This window comes from Oryzias latipes, chromosome 18 (assembly GCF_002234675.1).
Source record: "Oryzias latipes chromosome 18, ASM223467v1".
In the NCBI taxonomy this organism is placed as follows: domain Eukaryota; kingdom Metazoa; phylum Chordata; class Actinopteri; order Beloniformes; family Adrianichthyidae; genus Oryzias; species Oryzias latipes.
Window position 1 is genome coordinate 24,237,491 of NC_019876.2, and position 24,714 is coordinate 24,262,204.

General features: G+C 41.5%; 1 protein-coding gene, 1 long non-coding RNA gene and 2 pseudogenes across 4 annotated transcripts in view; 2 read left to right on the plus strand and 2 right to left on the minus strand.

Annotated features, from left to right (window-relative positions):
* Positions 1 to 563: 563 nt before the first annotated feature.
* Positions 564 to 2,706, minus strand: LOC101165291 (annotated as a pseudogene).
* LOC111949290 lies at positions 1,663 to 16,600 on the plus strand. Its single transcript, XR_002875304.1, has 2 exons — positions 1,663 to 1,709; positions 16,476 to 16,600. It is a non-coding gene; the product is annotated as an uncharacterized LOC111949290 (long non-coding RNA).
* LOC101169278 lies at positions 5,281 to 8,531 on the plus strand (annotated as a pseudogene).
* Positions 15,782 to 24,714, minus strand: part of LOC101164541 (uncharacterized) — a 33,046-nt gene continuing 24,113 nt past the window's right edge. Inside the window, exons 1-5 of one of the 3 annotated variants that reach the window (XM_004086754.3) lie at positions 17,182 to 17,373; positions 16,385 to 17,077; positions 16,183 to 16,296; positions 16,063 to 16,100; positions 15,863 to 15,991 (exon numbers count right to left, since the gene is read on the minus strand). In XM_004086754.3, coding sequence (XP_004086802.1) covers positions 15,863 to 15,991; positions 16,063 to 16,100; positions 16,183 to 16,296; positions 16,385 to 17,077; positions 17,182 to 17,236 — 1,029 coding nt within the window. In that variant the 5' untranslated portion in view covers positions 17,237 to 17,373. Of the gene's footprint in view, positions 15,992 to 16,062; positions 16,297 to 16,384; positions 17,078 to 17,181; positions 17,374 to 24,714 lie in introns of those variants that run through there. The other 2 variants (XM_020701939.2, XM_023965769.1) reach the window with 2 other exon arrangements.

Consider the following 24,714-nt stretch of genomic DNA (forward strand, 5'->3'; position numbering starts at 1 on the left):
TCTATGTGGTGTTTGCATGTCCTCCTCATGCATGCGTGGGTTTTCTCCAGGTACTGTGGTTTCCTCCCACAGTCCAAAAATCAAACTTCTTAGGTTAATTGATGACTGTAAATTGCCTCTATGTGTGAATGTGTGATTTTGAGGCCCTACAACAGTCTAGTGACCTGTTCATGGTTTACCCGCCTTCACCTAACTGTAGCTGGGACAGGCTCCAGCAACCCTGTGACCCCGACAGAAATACAGCAGGCTAAGAATACAGATAGACGGATGTTCTTTATTGACTCAATCAGTTCTGCTTGCTTTAGGTCTATAATTGAACTTTTGCTTTAATTGTCTGGCAGACATATTTGTGGTGAGTCCATTTTTGTAATGTTTAGAATTATATATTTTTGGAGTGTAAATAAAATCCACATTCCGGTTAATCAAATCTGTGACTCAATCATGACTGGTCCATCACAGTGACACATATTTCAAGACATAAACATGTTTAAAATTGCAGTTCTGGAAATGCACAGAATTGCCAACACTCCTAAACCAAAGATAAACAGTCAAAAGGTGTCCAAATAGCTACGGGTTTAAAGCTCGTAAACTGAACAGTCTTTTATCCATAAAACCTTGAACACAAAACGAGAAAAACAGATTGTTTAGTTAGCTTAAATGTTGGAAGATTTGCTGGGTTCCTTCTAAGTTAAATGAGTTTAGCAGTAAATTAATTAATGTCTTTTGAATAAAGCTTTCATTCCTTAAACCCACAATTTCTTACTGGAAGACTAGTTCGTTCTTTTTAAAGGGAGTATTTTAAATGTTTTTGTCTTGTAGTTTTCTTACTATTTTCTTTGTAAATAGGTTTTCAGATCCTGCCTGGTGCTGAAGAATGAAATACAACTGAATTTATTTTTCCTGTTTCCAAAAAAAAAACCTCAAAACAAATCATAACACTGTAAAGCAAAAATTGATGAATTAACACAAAGACTGGGTTATCCAAACAAGAGGATGTGTATTAATGAACAACAAGCCAAACGTACATTATTTTTGTAGAAAATACCTTCAGATAATTTAATAAAAAAACAAGATCAGTTCTGCTGTCTCACACTTGCATAGAGACAGACGGTGTTGGAGTCGTACTTCTGACTTCTTGTTTTGGTGGACTTCTTAACATTAACAGCAGCGTAATGGAGGCTTTCTGTGTCTTTGTTCTCAACCTGAAACCAAATTGACAGAAGAGAATCACAGTGTGAACTTTGTGGGAATCCAAGATTAACATGATAACTGAAGAGAGTTGAGTCTCACCTCTGACCTTCTTAAGGGGGCAGCAGGTGATCTTTCCTCTGGTTATTGAAGACAGAAAAGTTTAATTCAAGAACACATTTGTTAACATAGAGAAAGAAGATTCTGTACCTGTGGAGGTGCAGTTGTTGCTCTTGTTGATTTTCCACAGCAGAAAAAGCAGAAAAGCAACGAGGACGCTCATGACCGTCAATAATCCAACCAAAGTGTTCAGAATCACAGAGTTCAGAGGAGCTGCAGAGTCAGGAACCAGATTAAAAATCTATTTAACTTTAAATTCCCTTGACTATTGTTTCATCCACTGACTTTATTCCTCAATAGTAAAACTCACCTGTGAGGTCCAGCTTGGTCCCGTTTCCAAACAGTATGTGTCCACATGAGACAACAGCACAGTAGTAGATCCCAGCATGAGACTCTGTCAGGTTCTTTATGTGCAGCTCATAGACACAGCTGTGTGTTTGTGTGTTCTTTCTCATTCCTGCCTCCATGAGTGTAAATGAGTCCTGGATGAGAGTCTTCAGAGTCTTTGAACCAGTAAACTCTGTGTTCTTCATCACAGCTCCCAGTGTGTACTGTACAGTTCAGAGTCACAGAGTCTCCTGCATGGATGTTCTCAGAGGACGACTGATCCACTGAAGTCTGGATGGTTAAACCTGAACCTTTTACATTGACTGTAAGAACTGCTGAGAAATTCATGTGTGTTTGATAACCAGCTATACAGAAGTAAATTGCTGAGTCTGATTGTTTCAGATTAGAAATGATCAAACTGATACTTTGGTCTGATGTTTTTAAAGTAAAGCGTTGATTGTTCTTATAATTATTGTAATAAATTAATTTTGCACTATATTTACTGAAAAGAGAGATAGGCTTTGGTTTTTGTCCCAGAATATGTTTATACGATAAAATATATTGCAAATAAACTCCATCATAGAAACATGGTAAAGTCACAGTTTCTCCAATGTGAGCTGATAGAAAAACACTTTCTTGGTGATCAGATGAAGATGATCCCAGAGGAGGGCTCTGTGCTGCAATAAAGATTAAAAAATCAAACTTTTTCCATTTATTTCTCAATCTCAACACAGTTTAAAATATTAATTATTTTTAAACATGAAATATCATAACTCACCAGTGTTCCCTGAAAGCAAACATGTCAGAATGACGACAAACTGAGCAGGTGTCCCCATGTTTGGATTCTGGCGCTGAATGACAAAAAGCTTGACTCTCTCTACTTTATAGATGAGAGACTGCGTCTGATTGGTCCGTCTGAAGTCACACACTTTCCCTTCTTAGGAAATATGATGTCATGTTCACAGAAACAAACCATGTCAAGATTTTATCTAGACAAGATCAGTGCAGGGATGGAAAGAAAGATGAGGAACCTTTAGTTTGAATTAGATACAGTCTTAGATAAGAAAATACATTTTAATCATGCTACATGTAATTTAATTTTGTAATCCTAAATTTGTAGCAGCAGTCCATCAACTTTTTTTCAAGTAAATGTTAAAATCGATTTAAGAGAAGTAATCTATTGTTTCTTCCTCTTAAGTTTTATTGAATAGAAAAGAAACATTTTCTCCAGGTAAAGACTTGTTCACATGTTGATCCAGGCTCCTTAGCTAAACACCACTATACTAGACATGTGTAGTGACATGTGCAGGGGTTGACCCAAATGGATGCTGCAGGTTTCTAGGTTGTTTGGTCTTAAAGAGTCCTCACAATGACTCTGTCTTGGGTTCCTGATTCCCATGACCTTTTTGCATTTAGCTTCATCTGCCTTCATCCTTAACCCTTGCGCTATCTTAGATGACCCCACCCTTACATTGATGTGTTATTCCTACCATGACAAAGGTGGATAAAGGTGGAAAGATTTCATGTAATCCATGGACACCAGTGAAGATCACAAATCATTGAAGAAAAAAGTTTCAGCGCACTGTCTAGTGGGTCTAGATGACCCAACTCACAATGTTAAAGTGCCTAGGATAGCACAAGGGTTACACTGTGTTCACACTGAACAGGTTTCATGTGTCAGCGGTGTAGAATTTCAATGTTAAGTCAATGTACAAACGCAATTTGAGCGTGCATCTGCAGCAGTTCATTTTAAGTGTCGCGGCGCAGCACATCCAGAGTTTACATCACCGGGATCTTCAACAGCTCCCTGGAGATGTGCATGGTCCCTGCTTGTTTCAAACTCTCCACCATCATCCCAGTTCCCACGAAGTCCCCAGTCACAAGATTTAATGACTACAGACCAGTTGCCCTGACCTAGGTAGTCATGAAATTCTTTGCACGACTGGTGCTGAACCATCTGAAGGTCATCCCTGACCCTCTGCTAGACCCCCTGCAGTTTGCCTACAGAGCAAACAGGTCAGGGGATGACACAGTCAACATGGCTCTCCACTACATCCTGCATCACCTGGACCCTGCAGACATCTATGTGTGTGTTCTCTCCCCTCTGCTCTTCTCCCTCTACACCAATGACTGCACATCAGGAGCCCCCCTCTGTAAAACTCTTGAAATTGCAGATGACACCACAGTCATTGGGCTCATCTAAGATGGTGATGAGACTGCATACAGAGGAGAAGTGGAGCGGCTAGTCCTCTGATGCAGCCAGAACCACCTGGAGTTGAACCCACTAAGTGGAGAAATGATGGAGATGACAGTGAACTTCAGGAGGAATCCCCCATACCACACCCCCCCACACACAATTCTCAACAGCACTGTCCCCTCAACAGACTCCACAGGTTCCTGGGGTCCTCCATCTCACGGAACCTTAAGTGGACCTCTCACATTGACTCACTCCAGATAAAGGCTCAGCAGAGGTTGTACTTCCTGCGACAACTCAAGAAGTTCAACCTGCCTCAGGAGCTGCTGACCATCTTCTACACGGCAATAATCCACTCTGTTCTGACCACATCCATCACGGTCTGGTTTGGAATCAGCAACCAGACACGACATACACAGACTCATCTTTATGAGAATCATTAGATCTTCTGAGAGGATTATTGGTTCTAGCCTCCCCTCCATAAAAACCGATCCAGGATCTGAAGCAGGCTGGCAGAATCGTAAAAGACCCCTTTCATCCTGGACACTGCCTTTTCAGCCTTTTTCCCGTCAGGGTGGCGCTTTAGGACAATGCGCACCAAAACCACTCGCCACAAGGAGAGCTTCTTCCCCCAAGCTGTCACTCTGATGAACTCCTGACCACTCAAGAAAATGGAAAAAAACCACAGAAACTGTCACACAGGAACTACTGCTACTGTTATGTTTATTTGTTCCTATATCTACCTTATGTTACTTTCTTTTTTATTATTGGTCTAATGGAAAATTTATTTTTATAACTAAAGTTTTGTCTGTGAGCCAGAAGTAGCCATCAAAAGAGCCAGATATGGGGTTACCCAACCCTGTCTTACAGAATTGAGGTTGGCATGTCAGAACATCATGGAGGAGGGGTGTTTATGGTGTGACTTGACTTCACAAATCCATTTTTCTCAAACATGCTGTATGTGAAACTACCATTACTTAAAAAAAAACAAGTGTTTTTTAAAACCATTGTATTACAGTTGTTGATGATAATAGTTCCAAAGAAACGTTACTTCTACAAGTATCTTTTTTTTTAATTTAATTTTATTTATCCCACAAATTGTTCTCTGCATTTTGACACATCCCCTGGGGGGAACGGTGAGCTGCAGATGAGCCATGCTCGGGGGGTGACGGCCAGCTAAGGAGAGCGGCAATTTATCCGCCACGCATTTGGTTGTTGGACGACCTGCTCTACCACCTGAGCTAAACTGCAGCCCAAAGTTATTGTGAAAAAGATTCAGGTCTTATATTCAATCAGATCTTTCAACGCTGCAAACTTTGTGTTCATATTTTTATATCTGTAATAACAACTCACTTTTCACTTCTCTGATATTCTACTGTAACATAATAACTAAAGATGTTATAGACGTTATGAACCAGTCATGACAGTTAAAAGTAGAGAACTAACTAGCCTCTCTCAGTGAGACTCAGCAGGTTCAGAAAAATGACTCTTCTGGTGTTTGCTGGCTGTGTGACATGTCTGCTCCTGGGAACAGTGGGTGAGTTTCATCCTTTTTAGAGCTACGATAAATATTTGTTATGCTGAACTCCAAAAGTTGAAAGATTAAATATAAAAATGCTTGTTGGTTAATTTTTTTCTCAGCTAATTCTTGGGCTCAGAAATCGTCTGCTTCTTTACATTTTGAATCAGTTTCTGTTGGACAAGAAGTGACTTTAAAATGTTTTCATGGAGGCACTCTGGCAGATTTCTATTTTTGGTATAAACAACCTCTGGGACAGAAACCACAGCACATGTTTACATTTTTGGATTATAAGAAAAATGTAACTTTTTTGGATGATTTCAAGAAGGATCCACGGGTTGAACTACAGACAAATAAAGACACACACCACTTGAAGATCTCAAATGTGAAAATGTCAGATTCTACTGCATTAGTTCTTCTTATGCATTCGCATTTTTGGAGGCGTATAGTCTGCATGTGAGGGACACGTCGTCTGACATCCAGACTTCAGTGGATCAGTCGTCCTCTGAGAACATCCATGCAGGAGACTCTGTGACTCTGAACTGTACAGTACACACTGGGAGCTGTAAAGAAGAAGTCCCTGATTGGTTGACGCAATGCGTAAACCTCGCCAAAGTTCAATTATTTCAACTCTGGATGCGCTGCGCCGCGACACTCAAAATGCACAGCTGCCGGACCAACGCACTGCGCCCCAACGCTCAAATTGCGTCTGTACATTGACTTAACATTGAAACTCTACATCAATGACACATGAATCCTGTTCAGTGTGAACACAGTTTAAGGATGAAGGCAGATGAAGCTAAATGCAAAATGAAAGGTCATGGGAATCAGGAATCCAAGACAGAGTCATTGTGAGGACTCTTTAAGACCAAACAACCTAGAAACCTGCAGCATCCATTTGGGTCAACCCCTGCACATGTCACTACACATGTCTAGTATAGTGGTGTTTAGCTAAGGAGCCTGGATCAACATGTGAACAAGTCTTTACCTGGAGAAAATGTTTCTTTTATATTCAATAAAACTGAAGAGAAAGAAACAATAGATTACTTTTCTTAAATCGATTTTAACATTTACTTGAAAAAAAGTTGATGGACTGCTGCTACAAATTTAAGATTACAAAATTAAATTACATGTAGCATGATTAAAATGTATTTTCTTATCTAAGACTGTATCTAATTCAAACCACAAGTTCCTCATCTTTCTTTCCTTCCCTGCACTGATCTTGTCTAGATAAAATCTTGACATGGTTTGTTTCTGTGAACATGACATCATATTTCCTAAGAAGGGAAAGTGTGTGACTTCAGACGGACCAATCAGATGCAGTCTCTCGTCTATAAAGTAGAGAGAGTCAAGCTTTTTGTCATTCAGCGCCAGAATCCAAACATGGTGACACCTGCTCAGTTTGTCGTTATTCTGACATGTTTGCTTTCAGGGAACACTGGTGAGTTATGATATTTCAGGTTTAAAAATAATTAATATTTTAAACTGTGTTGAGATTGAGAAATAAATGGAAAAAGTTTGATTTTTAATTCTTTATTTCAGCACAGAGCCCTCCTCTGGGATCATCTTCATCTGATCACCAAGAAAGTGTTTTTCTATCAGCTCACATTGGAGAAACTGTGACTTTACCATGTTTCTATGACGGAGTTTTTCTGAAATATATTTTATGGTACAAACATATTCTGGGACGAAAACCAAAACTTATAGCATATTTTACCAAATATGAAACACCATTACAAATTTCCCATGAATACCAGAACAATCCACACTTTACGCTAAAATCATCAGAGCAAAGTAGTAATTTGACAATTTCAGATCTGAACCTATCAGACTCCGCTTCTTACTTCTGCATTTCAGATCATCAAACATATTTGTTTTTTAAAGCAGCTTTTACAGTTGATGTAAAAGGTTCAGGTTTAACCATCCAGACTTCAGTGGATCAGTCGTCCTCTGAGAACATCCATGCAGGAGACTCTGTGACTCTGAACTGTACAGTACACACTGGGAGCTGTGATGAAGAACACAGAGTTTACTGGTTCAAAGACTCTGAAGACTCTCATCCAGGACTCATTTACACCCATGGAGCCAGGAATGATCAGTGTGAGAGAAAGAACAACACACAAACACACAGCTGTGTCTACAAGCTGTCCATAAAGAACCTGACAGAGCCTCATGCTGGGATCTACTTCTGTGCTGTTGTCTCATGTGGACACATACTGTTTGGAAACGGGACCAAGCTGGACCTTAGAGGTGAGAATCTCTTTGTAAGCGAAATGCTTTTGACAAAAGTTTGTATTTCTTGTAAACTCCATTTCGCTTTATTTATGTTTTCTTTGAAATTTTCTCAGCGCAAGAATCAAAATTTCCTCTATTCATGTATTTTATGAGTGGAGCTCTGGCAGCGTCGCTGATCTTGATCACATCTTACATAATACTGAAGACAACAAGCTGCAAAGCCAAGGGTGGGTGAACTTCAATGTATAATTACATGTATACATGTATAATTTATGCCACAAAAAAAAGGATTTTGCTTAAAAGATGGTGTTTAAGATCATTCTTATCTTCACTGTGTTTTTTTTACTGCAAAACAGGCCACCTATGAGAAGTTAAAAAAAAGTCTGAAAAACGTCTTTAAATAAATGAAAAAATATGTCAAAAGGGTAAAAAAAAGAATTTCCTAACAAGAATTCCTATTTATTTTAGATAACAATTCTAGTCACTAAGACATGTTTTTTACAATAAGATTATTTTGCAGTTGATACAATTCTTTTTCTTGAATTTTTTTTTTTTTTATGTGCATTAATTATTTTAAATGGCCTGTTTAACAAAAACATTTCTGTTCTGCAGCTTCAGTCTTGACAAGAACAAAGGTAAGACTTGGTTTGGTAACTAAAAGCCACTGTTCTGTGAAGGTTACACAGAGAAAAATGTTTATTAGCATAATCTAAATACCTTTTTTGATTAGAAATTCACATTTTCTAGGATGAAGATCCCTGTTACTCTGCATTCAGGGGAATCAAGATAAAGGAGATGGAGAACACCTGGAGTGTGTGTGTGTATTTCAGAGCAAAGCAGCAGAGCTGAATGTAGCTTTGTGCGTCTTAGCACATGGCAGAATGTTTATCTGTTGGAATAAATAACTTTGCATTTTAGATTATGATAGCCATATATTCCTAAAGATGTCTGTTGTATGTCATAAAAATGTTTGTCTTCCTGTATTAAAGATTTAAACAAATGATCTTGATTGTAAACCTTAACTCAAATTTTTACCACACAATATTCCCAAAGACATTTACACTAACGCACTAACTGTGACAATGATTGATTATTGTCATGTTCTTTCTGGTTTTAGTAAAATAACTGAAAAAAATAATGCTAAGGCAGGAATCAGAATTACACATTTTGACCAGGAAACATAAAGAACGTTTTAACTCAATGATACCTCAATTTATTTCCAATTATGAAAAAAAAAAGTTTTTTTATTTAACTAGATGCTAAATTAGGTTAAGATCAGGCTGTTTACATGCAGCACTGCGTTTTTAGCAGGGCGTTTTATTTGTGGCTGGTTGTAGCAAAGACCAGATCAATTTGTGTTTAAGTTGCGGTGTTTCCAGTTGTGTTGCTGGACAGGTGTTCATAGCGATTGGACAACAGCTTATTAATATTTGTGTGGCCTTTCAGTCCTCAAGAATAGAGCTCTGCTGCTGTCTGCCTTCAGCTCAGCTCAGCTTTCTTCAAACTTTAGAACACAAAAAGTATTATGTTTTGCTGCATGTCTTATTAAGTCTATAATGTTGAATCTATGGTCACATGCATCTGTATGGGGGTTTACTTGTATGGGTGCTGCTGGTTTCTGGAGTTGTTCAGGCCTGTGGTTGTACAGCGGAGCAGCTGACTCAAGGCCCATCTTAAGGGGAGTAGAGGTGTGTCTGGCAGTTCCCAAGAAGCTCATTCAAAATGGAATGTAGAATTGTTGTGTGTGTGGTAAGTAAATCATAAAATATTTGCAAGGCTAATGTAAGTTGCATGCACTTATGGCAAACTCTAATCACGAGTACAGCATTTGTCACAACTGCCCATATGGATATGGGCTGTCTGCAGGGGAAAATTGGGTGTAAGCAGGGCGCACACGCTTATTATGTGGAAAAAAAGGAGAAATCCATACAAGACACCTGTGTCTCACCTATGTCTCCCTAACTTACCTTTGCGTATGGCTCATTTGTCTCTTTGTAATTGTATTTACTTTTAGGAAGCCAGCCTTAATTTAAGTAATTTAATCCTAGAAATAATCACAGGGAGGGGTGATGGGATGAGATCTGGGAGATCAGAATAATTCAAATTAAGATTTTCCACTTATAACTGAGTTTGGATTCTTTTTTTAACATTAATTATAGCTTCATTTGACATCTTGGGCAGGATTTTAAAGGCTGACAAGGATTTTTTGTGGATATGTGCTGCCGGCTTCAGACTGCTGGCTCGAGCCTCCTGCCCCAGACTCTGAGCTCGAGCCACCTGCCTATGCAGTGATATTTCTGCCACCACGTTGCACACAAAACTTTCTAAGTTGAACACAAAACTTTCTAAGTTTTTTGCTCCCAAAAAATTTTTTTTGCTTTTAAAAACTTTTTTTGTTTTCAAAAACTTTTTTTCTCTTTCAAAAGCGTTTTTTGCGTTTCCAAAACACATTTTTTCGTGTGCGTTGTGTCAAATCTCGCTTTTGTCCTATCTTTGATTTTCCTGACTACTTTGAGCGCGACTTAGCGTGATATGACTGCCACTGAGATCGCCAAAAAGAAATTCACATGCGTTGTGTGTCACCTCACTTTTTTCCTATCTTTGCTGAGTTAAGTTTCGGTTTGACGTGACCAAGCTGCCATCAAACAGCTGCTGATTGGTCCAGATTCTAACCAATCACGGATATTGACGGTACGCCGAGGCAGACATGGACTTTGTGTCGGTTCTGTTCGTACGGGGTTCTGCCGTTTTCAATGATTCTGGCCCGTTTCTCTCAGAGTAAAACCCAGAAGGAGCAGCAAAGCAGCTAAAATCAAACAGAGTTTAGTATTTATTCATGTCAGTGTAGTGATGAACGTGTTTAAAATATCTGCAGCAGAAAAAAAACGTCCGAGCTCTGACTCTGTCCAGCAGGGAAGCAACACTTTTTAAGATTTGTATCTGAACAATTATTTTATTTTAGTCAAAAATGGTTGAAATTTTAAGAGAAAATAGCATTTTTTATGACTAATATTTTTTAACTTTAGACAAACGCTTACAAGTTCTAAAACATAAATGATAATAAAAGTCAAAAAATGCCTCTTCTGTGTTATATACATTGAGTTTACTGTGGTGAGCCATCATTCTTCTGCTTATTACTGCTGTTCATCTGATCCCAAACATGTGTGCAGCATTAAATAATATGTGTTTTGAATCTTTTATTGTTTTATTTTAACAAAAAGACCTTAAAGAAAATCACACTTTTCACTAATAATTTGCTCTGCAGGATTCACAGATCACACACAGGCCTGTTGATTTAATGTCAGCAGATAAACATGACAGTTTCAGGAGATCCTCAGCCATAAATTCACAAATCTGACTTAATAAAAATGAACTAATGCTAAAAAAAGAAAATGTGAATTATTGTCAAAACTATATTTAAAAAAATGAAAACGTCTTCATCCAAAAATACAAAAATGAGGGTAAAAAGAGCTGGTTCAGCCTCTGAGCCTCGGCAACAGACACCATGATAGATTCATATGGCAATGTGATTGGTTAGAATCTGGACCAATCAGCAGCTGTTTGATTGCAGCTTGGTCACGTCAAACTGAAACTTAACTCAGTAAAGATAGGAAAAAAGTGAGATGACACACAACGCATGCAAATTTCTTTTTGGCGATGCCAGTGGCAGTCATAACACACTAAGTCGCACTCAAACTGGTCAGCAAAATCAAAGATAGGACAAAAGCAAGATTTGACACAACGCACGCGAAAAAATGTGTTTTGCAAACGCAAAAAACCTTTTTGAAAGCAAAAAAAAGTTTTTGAAAGCAAAAAAAACAATTGAGCAAAAAACTTAGAAACTTTTGTGTTCAACTTAGAAAGTTTTGTGTGCAACGTGGTGGCAGAAATATCACTCCATACGTGCCCGAGACTCTGATCTTGACTCACCAGCCGTTTGCTGGCCAGACCTGCCTCGCCGGACAGCACGGCCTCCCGGTCGTCCTCCAGACCGGTTCCTTGAGGGGGGTTATGTCATGGTTTTAGGTTCTTTGCTTTTGTGTCCTAGTTGTTTTTTGTTCTGTGATGTTTTGAGTTAACTTCCTGTTTTATTCTGTAGTTGTATTTTGTAGTTGTAAATTATTTTGTTGTAGTAGTGAGTTTCACTTTGGGTCCCCATCTGTCCTGATTGTGTTCACCTGTGTCTCATTTGTCTGTGTGTATTTAAGTCTCGTCTTTCCCTTCCTCCTGTGCTGATCCATAGTATTAGGTCTCCCCTGTTTATGTGTATTTCTTGTCTATTTCGTTTTTTCGAGTTTGCCTGCCTGATGCAGTCGTAATTTGGTTTGTTTAGTTATTAAAGCCCCTGTTTTCCCTGAAACCTTCTGCCTCTTTCTCCTCTCTGCGCCTGGGTACTTCCTCCTTCCCTAAACTGTCTATAAAAATACACTACATTAAGCATTCATTTGTAACGTGTGGCTTTGAAATATTTGCAATAAATATAATAATAATATTTGCATAGAAAAATGAAACTGTACGTGGCCCATGGACTCATCCCGACCCTCCGTCAGTTAAATGCGATCAAACTCTCGACTTCTGTTTTAAGCCGTTGGTTCTTGAAGGATTTGACTCACTGAGTGGTGAATGCACAGTTAGGCATCCTGTGTGCTTATTGAGAGATACAGATGGATCACTAACTGTGATTTTAGTATGGCGCTTCACCGCTGCCATAAATTGAACGAGAGCAAAGACAACTGAGCGGGTGTATTCAGGAACTGAGTGAGCGAACCTTACAAGCGCGCATAAGCAATTCTAACCGAGCGACCCCGCGTTTTACAACTGCACGCCTACAATCCCAACTGAGCCGTGATCCTGCATGCTCACTTCCCCTTTGCGCGCTCGCTGTGTTTGCGCGCACAGTTAAGGGGGCTTTTTGTCAGTTGGGAGAGGAAACCTTTCTGGTTGAACTGATTGGCTAAAATTTGCATGTCAAATCTGGCGACTAAACTTCACAGCCTGTTCTTCTTGTGTATATGACATCATACTATGTGGAATTGGCGTGAAGTTTACTCCTCGCCCCGACATCGAGTCCATTTGAGGTCTGAATTCATATCTGATGTCTTCCCCATGGCATTTTGTCCGACATTACCCATGAAAGGGGTGGCTTTTTTGTTTGCAAACAATGTAGCCAGTGGTAAGGTGTGCCACATCTCGAAGTCTTACAAAAAACCCTTGCAGATTTTCACGTTCATGTCTATGATAGTGTACCAAATCATACAGCGCAAGTTGTAGCCAGCTCGTGCGGTTACAACCAATTCTCGTAATTGAAAACCCTTTTGATCGCATAATTAGTGACTGTGTTGGCCCTTTGCCTCGTACCCAAAACGGTTACCAGTACCTATTTACTATAATGTGCGCAGCCATACATTTTTCTGAGGCTGTACCTCTGCAAAAAATAACCGCTCACACTGTCATTAAACTTCAAACTTCTTCTATACCTTTGGTTTACCTAAAACACTTCAAACGGATCAAGGAACCAATTTCAAATCCAGCTTGTTTAAACAGGTCATCCAAAACCTCGGCATAACTCATAGAACCTCTAATGCGTACCATCCATAGTCTCAGGGTCCACTAGAAGTTGGCATCAAACTCTAAAATCCAGGCTTCAAAATATTGTTTTGAGTTAATGTACAATTGGGATGCGGGTGTCCCTTTTGTTTTGTTTGCTGCATGTGAGTCTGTACAGGAGTCACTTGGATTCAGTCCAGCTGAACTAGTTTTTGGCCACACTCCTCGATCCAGAGGTCCAGTTCACGTTTGTCTCATAAACATGTTAAAGCCATTTCACTAGCGTGAAGCTTCAGAGTCCATTGTGACTCCAACTCCACGGGTCTCTGCCGCAGTCACTGTTCAGCCAGATAACCCTGATGACTCTGTGAAGGATGACGGTCTGCGCCTTACTTCATCACCTCGCTGCTGTGCTAGACTGTCCAACTCTGAGATGCCAAAGTTCTCCCAGCAGAACCTGACCATCTACATGATGCACGAGTATGTGTTTCAAAATACACGTGCCTTTTCAATGATGTGCCAACTTTAACTACTGTTTTCAAAAACGATATTGCTGTGAAAATAAATAAACCAATAAAACAACATCCATACCATGTTAATCCTGAGAAGAGAACTCTCATGAAACAGGAAACGGACTATTTAGTGAAAAATGGTCCTGCTAAGCCTGGTGTCAGTTCCTGGAGCTCCCCGTGTTTGGTGGAAAAGAAACCCCATGGAATCCCTCAGTTCATCACAGATTTTTAGATGAGTTAACTCGGTCACAGTCCTTGATTCCTATCCTCTTTCTAGGATTTCTGGATCTTCTGAAAGGATATTGGCAGGTCCCTTTGACAGAGCGTGCCTTAGAAATTTCAGCATCGTTACACCTGACATCTTCTTACAATATACCGTAATGTCATTTGGTTTGTGTAACGCGCCGGCCAATCTTCAATCTTCATTGATAAATATCGTGCTTGCTGGCCTTCCAAACTGGAGTGCCTCTCTGGATGACGTAGTCGTCTACTCCTCAACCTGGGAGGAGCATGTTGAGACGCTGCACACAGCATTTTCCCATTTGGCAAACGCACCGCTTGCATTAAATTTGGCAAAATGCTGATTTAACCCTTGTGCTATCTTAGATGACCCTACCCTCACATTGATGTGTTCTCCCTACCATGACAAAAGTGGATAAAGGTGGAAAGATTTCAAGTAATCCATGGACACCAGTGAAGTTCACAAATCATTGAAGAAAAAACGTTCAGAGCACTGTCCAGTGGGTCTAGATGACCCAACTCCCAACATTAAAATGCTAAGGTTAGCACAGGGGTTACACAGGCTACAGTCACTTATCTGGGAAGACAAGTAGGGCAGGGGAAAGTTTGACCCTTGGAGTTCAAGGTTGAATCAATCAGCTTCCACACTCCTACCACTTATCGTGACTTGCGTAGGTTATGGGTCCCTTGGTGTCGTAGGATACTACAGGAACTTCTGCAGTAACTTTCCGTCTGTCGTCTGTCCTCTTACAGCTTTGGTTAGTCCAAAGTTTACTTGGAGCCCCAAATGCCAGCATGCTTTTGATAGTGTGAAGTATATGTTATGTCATGCCCCTGTTCTAGCTGCACCAGACCCCTCTCAGCCTTTTGTGCTGGAAGTCAATGCCATCCAAAAGGGTGCTGGTAAGGTTCTTCCGCAGAAGGATGCAGATGACGTGAAACATCCGGTCTGTTACTTTTCAAAAAAGTTTAACAGACAGCAGCAGAACTATTCCACCATAGAACAGGAAACGTTGGCGTTGTTGCTCTCACTTCAACCCTGATGTGTATGTTGGATCCAGTCCTCTGCCAGTTGTTGTCTTCCTGATCACAACCCACTTGTTTCTCTTTCTTGGATGTATAACCACAATCAGCCTCCCATGCATTGGGTTTAATTGGTGCAGGACTATTATCTGCAAATCCCTCACAAAAATGGTACAGAGAACTTGTTAGCAGATGTCCTCTCCAAGTCCGGATAATTCTGCTTCCATCTTCGGTAATGTAACACACACACCTGAATTTGTTTGGTGGTTCTGGTTAAAAACCCTTAGGCCTATGGGTTTGAAACTTAAAGGGAGCGGTGTTATGCCCTCAGGCGTTTTCGGTGTATTTTGTTTGTGTGAATGGGTGTGTGTGTCTAATCCTTACTCCACCACACTGTTAGACTCCACCTCCTGCAGGAGATGATTGTGGCTTCCTTCCTTTGTCCAATAACCAGGCTGGGCGGGAAACTTAAAAGCCTCAGCAGCCCTTGTTCCAGTAGAAGCTGAATTCCCTGAGAGAACTGCGTTTCTCACCTTGCCCTTGCTGTTGGACTTAGCTTTCCCTGTGGGAAAGGCCTGGTTTTTCCTTCTTGCGTGTGGTCTTTCTTTTCATTTATGGTCTTGTCTTGGTAATGTTCCTCTGGTTTAAATTCCACTTTAGGTTTTGTTTGTCCATCAAATAAACAGCTGCCCTGGCAGTCTAAACCCTACCGGCTTTAAATGTATTCTTTATGTGACCTATGTTCTCCCTCCCATGGGGTGGGATGTTACAGGGCTACTTTGAAACTCCGTGCAAAAACCTCTGGTGAAACATTTAAACAGAAAAACATTTTGAACAACAATAAAATGTTGTTAAATTCATGACAATGGAGAGAGATGTCATTTTATAATTTATTTAAAATCCTATCATTCAAAACAAACAACAGAACATCCCCTTCAGTTGAAGATCCCATTCAGTTCAGTTCTGTTGTGTCACACTGGCATAAACACAGACTGTGTTTAAGTCGTTCTTCTGTCTTCTTGATCTGTTGGACTTCTTAACATTAACAGCAGCATAATGGAGGCTTTCTGTGTCTTTGTTCTCAGCCTGAAGATGAAACAAAAACTTCAACCTTTGAAACAATAACATTTGTTATTAATAATGAAATGATATCAAACCTCTGTATTTGGTGTAGAGGCAGCTGCTGACCCCTCATCTGGTTTTAAAACACAAAATGTTCATTTGCAAACAGTATGTTCAGAGAACTGTGAGAAAACTGAGATTCATAGTTTCTGTACCTTTAGACTGGAAGCAAATGTGTTTTTTAATCTTGTAAACCAGAAAAACAACAAGGATGCTCATGAAGGTCAAAGTTCCAGTTAAGAAATACACCAACAAAGAGTTTGTCTGACCTGCAGAGAGTCACACAAACACATTTCTGATGTTAACTTTTTTACAACAACTCTATGTTAACTCTCCACAAATATCACTGTAACTCACCTGTGAGTTCCAGTTTGGTCCCGTTTCCAAACAGTATGTGTCCACATGAGACAACAGCACAGTAGTAGATCCCAGCATGAGACTCTGTCAGGTTCTTTATGGGCAGCTCATAGACACAGCTGTGTGTTTGTGTGTTGTTCTTTCTCTCACACTGATCATTCCTGCCTCCATGAGTGTAAATGAGTCCTGGATGAGAGTCTTCAGAGTCTTTGAACCAGTAAACTCTGTGTTCTTCATCACAGCTCCCAGTGTGTACTGTACAGTTCAGAGTCACAGAGTCTCCTGCATGGATGTTCTGAGAGGACGACTGATCCATTGAAGTCTGGATGTAAGAATGGTCCTTCACATGGAGACTATAGGCCTCCAAAAATGTAAATGCATAAGAATAAGAACTGATGCAGTAGTAGGTAGCAGAATCTGACATTTTTACATTTGAGATCTTCAAGTGGTGTGTGTCTTTATTTGTCTGTAGTTCAAACCGTAGATCCTTCTTGAAATCATCCAAAAAAGTTCCATTTTTGTTATAATCCAAAAATGTAGACATGCGCTGTGGTTTTTGTCCCAGAGGTTGTTTATACCAAAAAAAGAAATCTGCCACAGTGCCTCCATGAAAACATTTTAAAGTCACTTCTTGTCCAACAAAAACTGATTCAAAATGTAAAGAAGCAGACGATTTCTGAGCCCAAGAATTAGCTGATGAGAAAATGAACAAACATGCGTTTTTATATTTAATCTTTCAACTTTTGGAGTTCAGCATAACAAATATTTATCGTAACTCTTAAAAGGATGAAACTCACCCACGGTTCCCAGGAGCAGACATGTCACACAGCCAGCAAACACCAGAAGAGTCATTTTTCTGAACCTGCTGAGTCTCACTGAGAGAGGCTAGTTAGTTCTCTACTTTTAAGTGTCAGGACTGGATGTGATCGACCAATCAGAAGTGACTGAACAATCACATGCTCTATAACATCTTTTATTTCACAGTAGAGCAGTCATCAAGACATAGTTACAGTCTTTCACCATCAGTCCCTGACAATGTGGGTTTTTGTATTTTGTTCCGCCTTCTTCACATATTTCAAAGACATGCTTGATGGTTTAAGTGTTGTTTCTAGAGATGTTTCTTAGATGTGAGTATGTGTAGTTGTCTGCCTCTGTTTGGTCTTGTGATGGACTGTCCAGGGTTTACCAAGCCTTTGCCCAGTACTATTTGATAGGCTCCAGCAACCCCTTTGACCAGTGACGTGCGGTGAGGTTGATGGCTGGTGAGGCACTGATTTACAATTGCAAGAACTGAATATGTCCTCATTCATCCAACAGGGTAACAGTATATAAGATGCACACAAGAACACATTTGTCCTAAAGAGAATATTTATTTTATAGACATGGATAGAGCACTCTTCTTGTGTATAAATTATTCATATATACTGTAAACAAATTAAAGTATACAGATGTGTTCAGCACATTAATTCTGACCCTCAGTAACTATTTCTGGTATTTTTCCAACTTCAAATTCTGGAGCTTTAATCAGTGTTATCAAATGTTGTCTATGATAATGAATAATTATAATTACTTTACGCCTAATATTTAGTTTTCAAATACTTACATTTTTTTCCACTTACTCCCATGACATTATTTTAAATAACAAAATTGAAAACCATGTTTGGCTTTACTTTTTGAGTCTGTCCTCCGATCCTTCTCAACAAAAAGCTCTATGATCTGTTGGAAAAGTCTTCCTTATTTTCCTTTATTTTAATGAGTCTCTCCCTCTCAATGGAGAAAGACGTCCTCAGTCTGTTCTGTTTCTACTGCACCAGTGTAGCTACGAAGCAGCTGTCAGCTCACGTCTGCCCCTTGCTGGCGAGGCTCGCCTAACCGGCAGCCTTTTCTCCACCCTTACATCAGCGCTCTGAGTGCACGTCTCTGTAAAAACTGAGTCCAACATTCAGACATGAGGCGAAACGCTCCAGAGCCTCACCCGGAGTTTCTGCTTCGTATGTGATCGCACAACACTCAAATTTGCAGATTTTAACCTCAGAAACTGTGGAAAACATGTTTGATCAACTGAAAATGCATCTTTAACACGGATCACTTGAAAATAATATTTACTTAATGTACTATTTTCTATTTTATCACAATGAGAGGTGGGGCCTAGCCTCACTAACCTCACTTGTTTTTTTAATTTGTTTTTTAGAACTCTGAACTCTTTTTTTAAGGAATTTATTTGCAAATTATGGTGGAGAAGAAGTATTTGATTACCTACAAACAAGCGCAATTTTTTGTCTCTCACAGATCTGTTGTCATGATCGGCTTAGCCTGAACAGACCCAGACGCTGGAACCCGGAAGGAGCACAGGAGAATTATGGAGAACTAACAGATTTATTTTTCTAGATGAGGACCAGCGGGTGAGTATTGTTGAGGTTTTTCCGACGGTATAATGATTCTTGTGAAGCGACTGTGCCCAGTGATGTGGCGTGGATTTGTGGTCAAGGCATGGAGAGGAACCGAGACTTGAGGTGAGTTTCAATGTGGTTCAAAGTCGTGGCGTGGCTGGAGGCTTTGGATTCTGATGAGGATCAGACTGCTCGTGAGAAGAAAGGACCCAGGTTGACACTCGTGGTACTTCGTCCTGTAGACGAGGCGGAGAAGAGCGGTTAATATAAAGCATGAGCAACGAGAGCAACAGACAAAAGCTTGAGACCAGGTAATGCACTAGTGGGGCAACAAACTGGCGACAAATGCTGGAGATGGATCTTCTTAAAAAGAGCAGGCAGGTGATGAGATGAGTGCCAACAGCTGGGTCCAATCTGGAAGGTAGGGCAGAGAAGGGAGGGGGGAGGAGAAGCCTGCAAAAGGCACCATGACACCTGTAACGTCATCTGTAAGAGGATCCTCTGTCCTCCACTCGTTACCTGTATTAATAGCACCTGTTTGAACTGGTTATCTATATAAAAGACATCTGTACTCTATCTCAAACAGTCACCATCCAAACTCCACTATGACCAAGACCAAAGAGCTGTCTAAGGACACCAGAAAGCAAACTGTTGACCTGCATCAGGCTGGAAAGACTGATGCAGGTCAACAGGTAAGTAGTTTGGTGTGAAGAAATCAACTGTGGGAGTAATTATTTAGAAATGGAAGACATACAAGACCACTGATGATCTCCCTCCATCTGGGGCTCCCCACAAGATCTTACCCTGTGGGGTCAAAATGATCACAAGAACGGTGAGCCAATATCCCTGAACTAGAAGACCTGGTGAATGACCTGCAGAGAGCTGGGACCAAAGTAACAAAGGCTACAATCAGTAACACACTACACCGCCAGGGACTCAAATCCTGCAGTGCCAGATGTGTCCCCCTGTTAAAGCCAGTACATGTGCAGGAGTCAGAAGTTTAGTAGAGAGCATTTGGATGATCCAGAAGAGGATTGAGAGAATGTCCTATGGTTGGATAAAACCAAAATGTAACTTTTTGGTAAGAACTCTACTCATCATGTTTGGAGGAGGAAGAATGCTGAGCTGCATCCAAACAACACCATACCTACTGTAAAGCATGGGGGTGGAAACATCATGCTTTGGGGCTGTTTATCAGCAAAACAACCAGGTTGATTGATCTGTGTAAAGGAAAGAATGAATGGGGCCGTGTATCATCAGATTTTGAGTAAACCTGCTTCCATCCACAAGGGCATTGAAAATGAAACGTGGCTGGATCTTTCAGCATGACAACCATCCCAAACACACTGCCAGGGTAACAAAGGAGTCACTTCGTAAGAAGCATTTCAAGGTCCTGAAGCGACCTGGTTAGTCCCTAAATCTGAACCCCTTAGAAAATCTTTGGAAGGAATTGAAAGCCCCAAAACATCAATGCTATAGAGGAGATCTGCATGGAGGAATGGGCCAAAACACCAGCAACAGTGTGTGAAAACCTTTTGAAGATAGAAAATGTACCAACAAAGGGTTTATAACAATTTATTGAGTTGAACTTTTGTTATTGACCAAATATTTATTCTCCACCATAATTTACAAATAAATTATTTAAAAATCAAGTCATTTTATCACTTACATTTCTGTGAAAAATCAATAAAGTTAAACAAAATGTTGCATTGATCTTTCTGAATGAATGATTCATCTCATTGTTGTTGTTTTTTTTGTGTTGGATCGGACGGAAAAGGAAAGGAGGGAAGAAGAGAGAGGGATGTGAGGGGGGGTAGGAGGGTGATTATGGGGGGGGGGGGGACCATGAAGCAGGACAAAGCAAAAAGTTTTTGGATGGTTATACTCGTTACTGTGAGATTCAGATGTAATACAAACACAAATGTCACAAACATACCTGTTGGCTCCAAAAATGTCCACCTACAGACATGTCTACATGTACACAATACAAATAGTGTTCACACACGCATACTTATGCCTTCAGACCAACTACTGTGAAACATTTCATTCAATCACACAAACTATTAGTGCAAAGGTGAGCCAACACCTGTGCTCAAGTGAGTGTTATGTTCTTCTAAAATGGATGGTGGAATGTGAAAAGAAGGAGGGGGAGTGACCAGCCATCCCCACACCAAGACCCCCGCCGCAGCAGCAGCGGCAGCTAGAACCCCCCCAACGCCCGCACGGCAGCAGATAGAGAACAACCGCCCCCCTCGGGCGATCACATCCGCCACCGATGCCAGGGCCAGCAGGACCGCCACGGGGGCAGGAAGGCATGGGGGGGACAGAGAGTGGAAGTTCCAGCCCAACCTGGAGAGCAGCCCCCCTGCCGTGGGACCCCGCCCTAGAAGAGCACCCACAGCCCCAGACTAGCACTTCATCACCACCCAGGAGGGCACCCAGGGGAAGAGGGGGTTCACAGGAAGTGTTGTAAAACAGTTGGAAATTTGGCAAGGCCCAGCGCTCAGGGGCAGGGACCAGAACCCACACCACAGGGACACGGACGCCCCCCGGCTCTTGTGTGATGTGATTTCTGGCTCTTGGTCTTGACAGAGAACTCAGGGATCCCTCTCCCTGCGTGGAGAGAGGGCTGCGGACCCAGGAAGCCAGCACCCAGGGAACACGGCCGTTGCTACCAAGGGCCTGGTACCCCCTACCAGGAATGGGGTAGGGGACAGATGGTCATAGGTCCCACCTTCCTTGTGAAATGCATGTGTGTGTTTGGGAGGGTGTTTGTGTGTATGTATGTGTGTTTGTATTGGATTGTATATTTTGAGAGGTAAAGGGTGTGTGTACTAAGGGGGTGCAGTTAAAATTGGCAGGTAGGGCACTGAGATGACATCTCCTGCTTGCTGGCAGTGATGTCTAAGCACCCCCCCCCACCAAGGGTCTTACATGTCTAAGGTGCAATTAAAACCAAGAACGGGGGGGGCTATTCCATACGGCAACCATGGAAGGGGGAACACTGCCAAGTGGCTCCTCCCCCAAATGTACATTGCAGGCTGAAACCATCCCCCCCTATCGCCCTAATAAGAGTTTATATGAGGAAGAGGGTAAGTCAAACAGCCAGTGCCCCCCCCCCCCCCCCCCCCCCAGCATAGGGCTCAGGTCTCCTCAGCCCAGGGGTCCCATCCCGCGAGGTGCCGACCCCACAGGCCCCACACCACCCACCCCACAGAGAGAGAGAGGAGCCAGAAAGCGCCGCCCCCAGGCACTGGCCTTGGGAGAGCTCTGGAGAGGCCTCGACGGGACCAAGGAAGCCAACCAGCCGGGGCGACCCCCGATTGCCTCAGCGGAGACCCCGACCTGTTAACCCTTGTGCTATCTTAGATGACCCCACCCTTACTTTGACGTGTTCTCCCTACCATGACAAAAGTGGATAAAGGTGGAAAGATTTCATGTAATCCATGGACACCAGTGAAGATCACAAATCATTGAAGAAAAAAGGTTCAGCACACTGTCTAGTGGGTCTAGATGACCCAACTCCCAACGTTAAAGTGCCTAGGATACCACAAGGGTTACACCTCCAAGGTCCCATACCGAAAGTGGGCCCTCCATCTCTCCCAGGCAGCCCCCCCCCCCCCCCCCCAAGGAAAAAGCCATACAAGCCCCCCCCCCCGACCCCGCAGCCCCAGTAGGTGTCAAATAGATCTACCACGGGCCCTAAGATGGTTGCCCTGCCTTCTTCTGCCCCTTGTTCTTTCCTTTCATTTTTAATAAGAATTGGTTCCCAGCTGACTACATCGATCAAACACTGCTGATGCCTTACTCACATGCTCCCGGTTTCCCGGTGAGTCACGCTGTCGAAAAGAAGGGGACCAGCACGACAAGCAGAGCGACGAGACGGACTCTGACTCTGATGCTGACTCTGACTATGACGAAAGGGAAGCTGGCGTGTTTGACAAAAATTTAGCCCAGCTGTTCATTTCAGATACACAAGATGAGGATATTGATGGATTTTTGGATGCTGATTGATGACTGAAAAAAAATAAAAATAAATTACGACCAATTCAGTTTTGCTCCCGCTACACTAGCATGCATGTTTTACCGGTTTTAACGTGCCGTAACTAAAACTGCGCCCTATAATCCAGTGCACCCTATGGTCGTGACAGTACGGTAAGTGTTTGCCAAGACCTGTCGCCCACAGCAAGCCTTTACAAAAAATCTGTAAAACATTACGGGCTCACCAAGTTGTCTATGACTTTGATATTTTTACGTGGGCCACCGGTGTGCCCCATAGAGGTTTGCCTGTTTTTCGACTGGAGACAACCTGAATCTACCTGTTAGGGGAGTTGTGACCTAGGCATGGGTAGCAGTCCACAGCTAATAATTACATTTCTTATTGACAAATTGAACAAAGTCAGCTGCTAAAACACCTTCATTAAATAACCCTTTTAGTCTTTTTCCTCCTGGAGTTTGTGTTATTCAAAAACTGTGTTTTCACAGGTTTAGACGGAATTTTCTGGTTGTCAGAATCTGGAATCAGATGATCTGAACTGCTAGCAAAGAGGAAGCAGGTCTCCTTCAAAGAAGCAGCTGCAGACATGTGCTGTGTGCTGCCACCAGGTTCAATCAGGAAGCAGCTGGAACTGCAGCTCAGTTTAATGAACCTCACCATCTCAGAGCAGCTGTGTTTGGTTGATAAAGATGAGACTGTCAGTGTGTTCATGAAACAGAGACTCTGAATTATCCATGAAGCTGCTGCATTCAGGACTTTAGCAATGATGTGGAAGCTGATGAGACAAACTTCTGTCAGAGTTTAATGAAACCAGAGACCTTCATCCACAGAGATGAGTGCAGACTGGGTTCTGCTTCCAAAGTTTTTTCTCCAGAATCCAGAACTCTGCAGCTCTGAACATCAGTCAAAATGGCAGAAGAAGCAGGTTCCTGCAGAAGATGGAGACCTGGATGCTGATGGGGTTTGTTCTTCCAACATTCATCCATTTTCTATTCTGTTTTGTCTCTTTTGGGCTCATGGAGTTGCCAATTAACGTATGAAGCATGTTTTTGGACGGTGGGAGGAAGCCAGAGATCCCAGAGAGAACCCACGCATGTACAGGGAGAACATGCAAACTCCACACAGAAAGGTCCCCCATTGATGTTGTTTTTCATGTGCCCCAGCTGGGACTTGAACCAGGCCACTTCTTGCTGTAAGGCAAGAGCGCCAACCGCTGCGCCACCGTGCAGCCCTTCTTCCAACAGATGGACCTAAATTTATGTTTCGAAACATAAATTTATGCTAAATTTATGTTTCAATAAAGGAGAAATGTTGAGTTCAAAACTCTTTTGATCTGCAAACATTTGCACGTTTGTGCATCAATGACTCAAAAAAAAACTCTGAAAGGTAGATGTGGGAGGAGCACAGTGTGGTCTGAGCAGCATCAACAGGATCCAAAAATAGAATAAGAGTAAAGAAGACGCAGCAAGAACTGAGCTGCTCTGTGTGTTTCTGCTGCAGGAAGACTTCAGTCCAGACCACAAACAGTTTTCTGAAAAACAGAATAAACTTTTATATGAAAGTTAACATTCTAAAACTCTACAAACATTTAAATTCATTTAAAGTTTTAGTTTTGTTTAACTCTAGCTGAAGTTAAAAAGTTCTCCAGTAAACATTTTGCATTTTTTGGAAAGAATTTGTGATTAAATGAAAACTCCAAGCAACGTTTGCGTTACAGTTTTCTGTAAGTTCATGTTGTGTCTTTAACACTTTGATGCTCAGTGATGTTGTAGTCTTAGCAGAAGCATCAGTGTGAGGTGTGAAAAACCACAGAGGAACACTGAAACCCCCCCAGGAGCAGCAGAGTGTGGTTGAAGCTGCTCTTTGACTTCATGTAACCAACAGCATCTATGCTTTTAGAAAAACAAGGCTCGATTTTGGAGTCAGCCTTTAGAAAAGTTTAA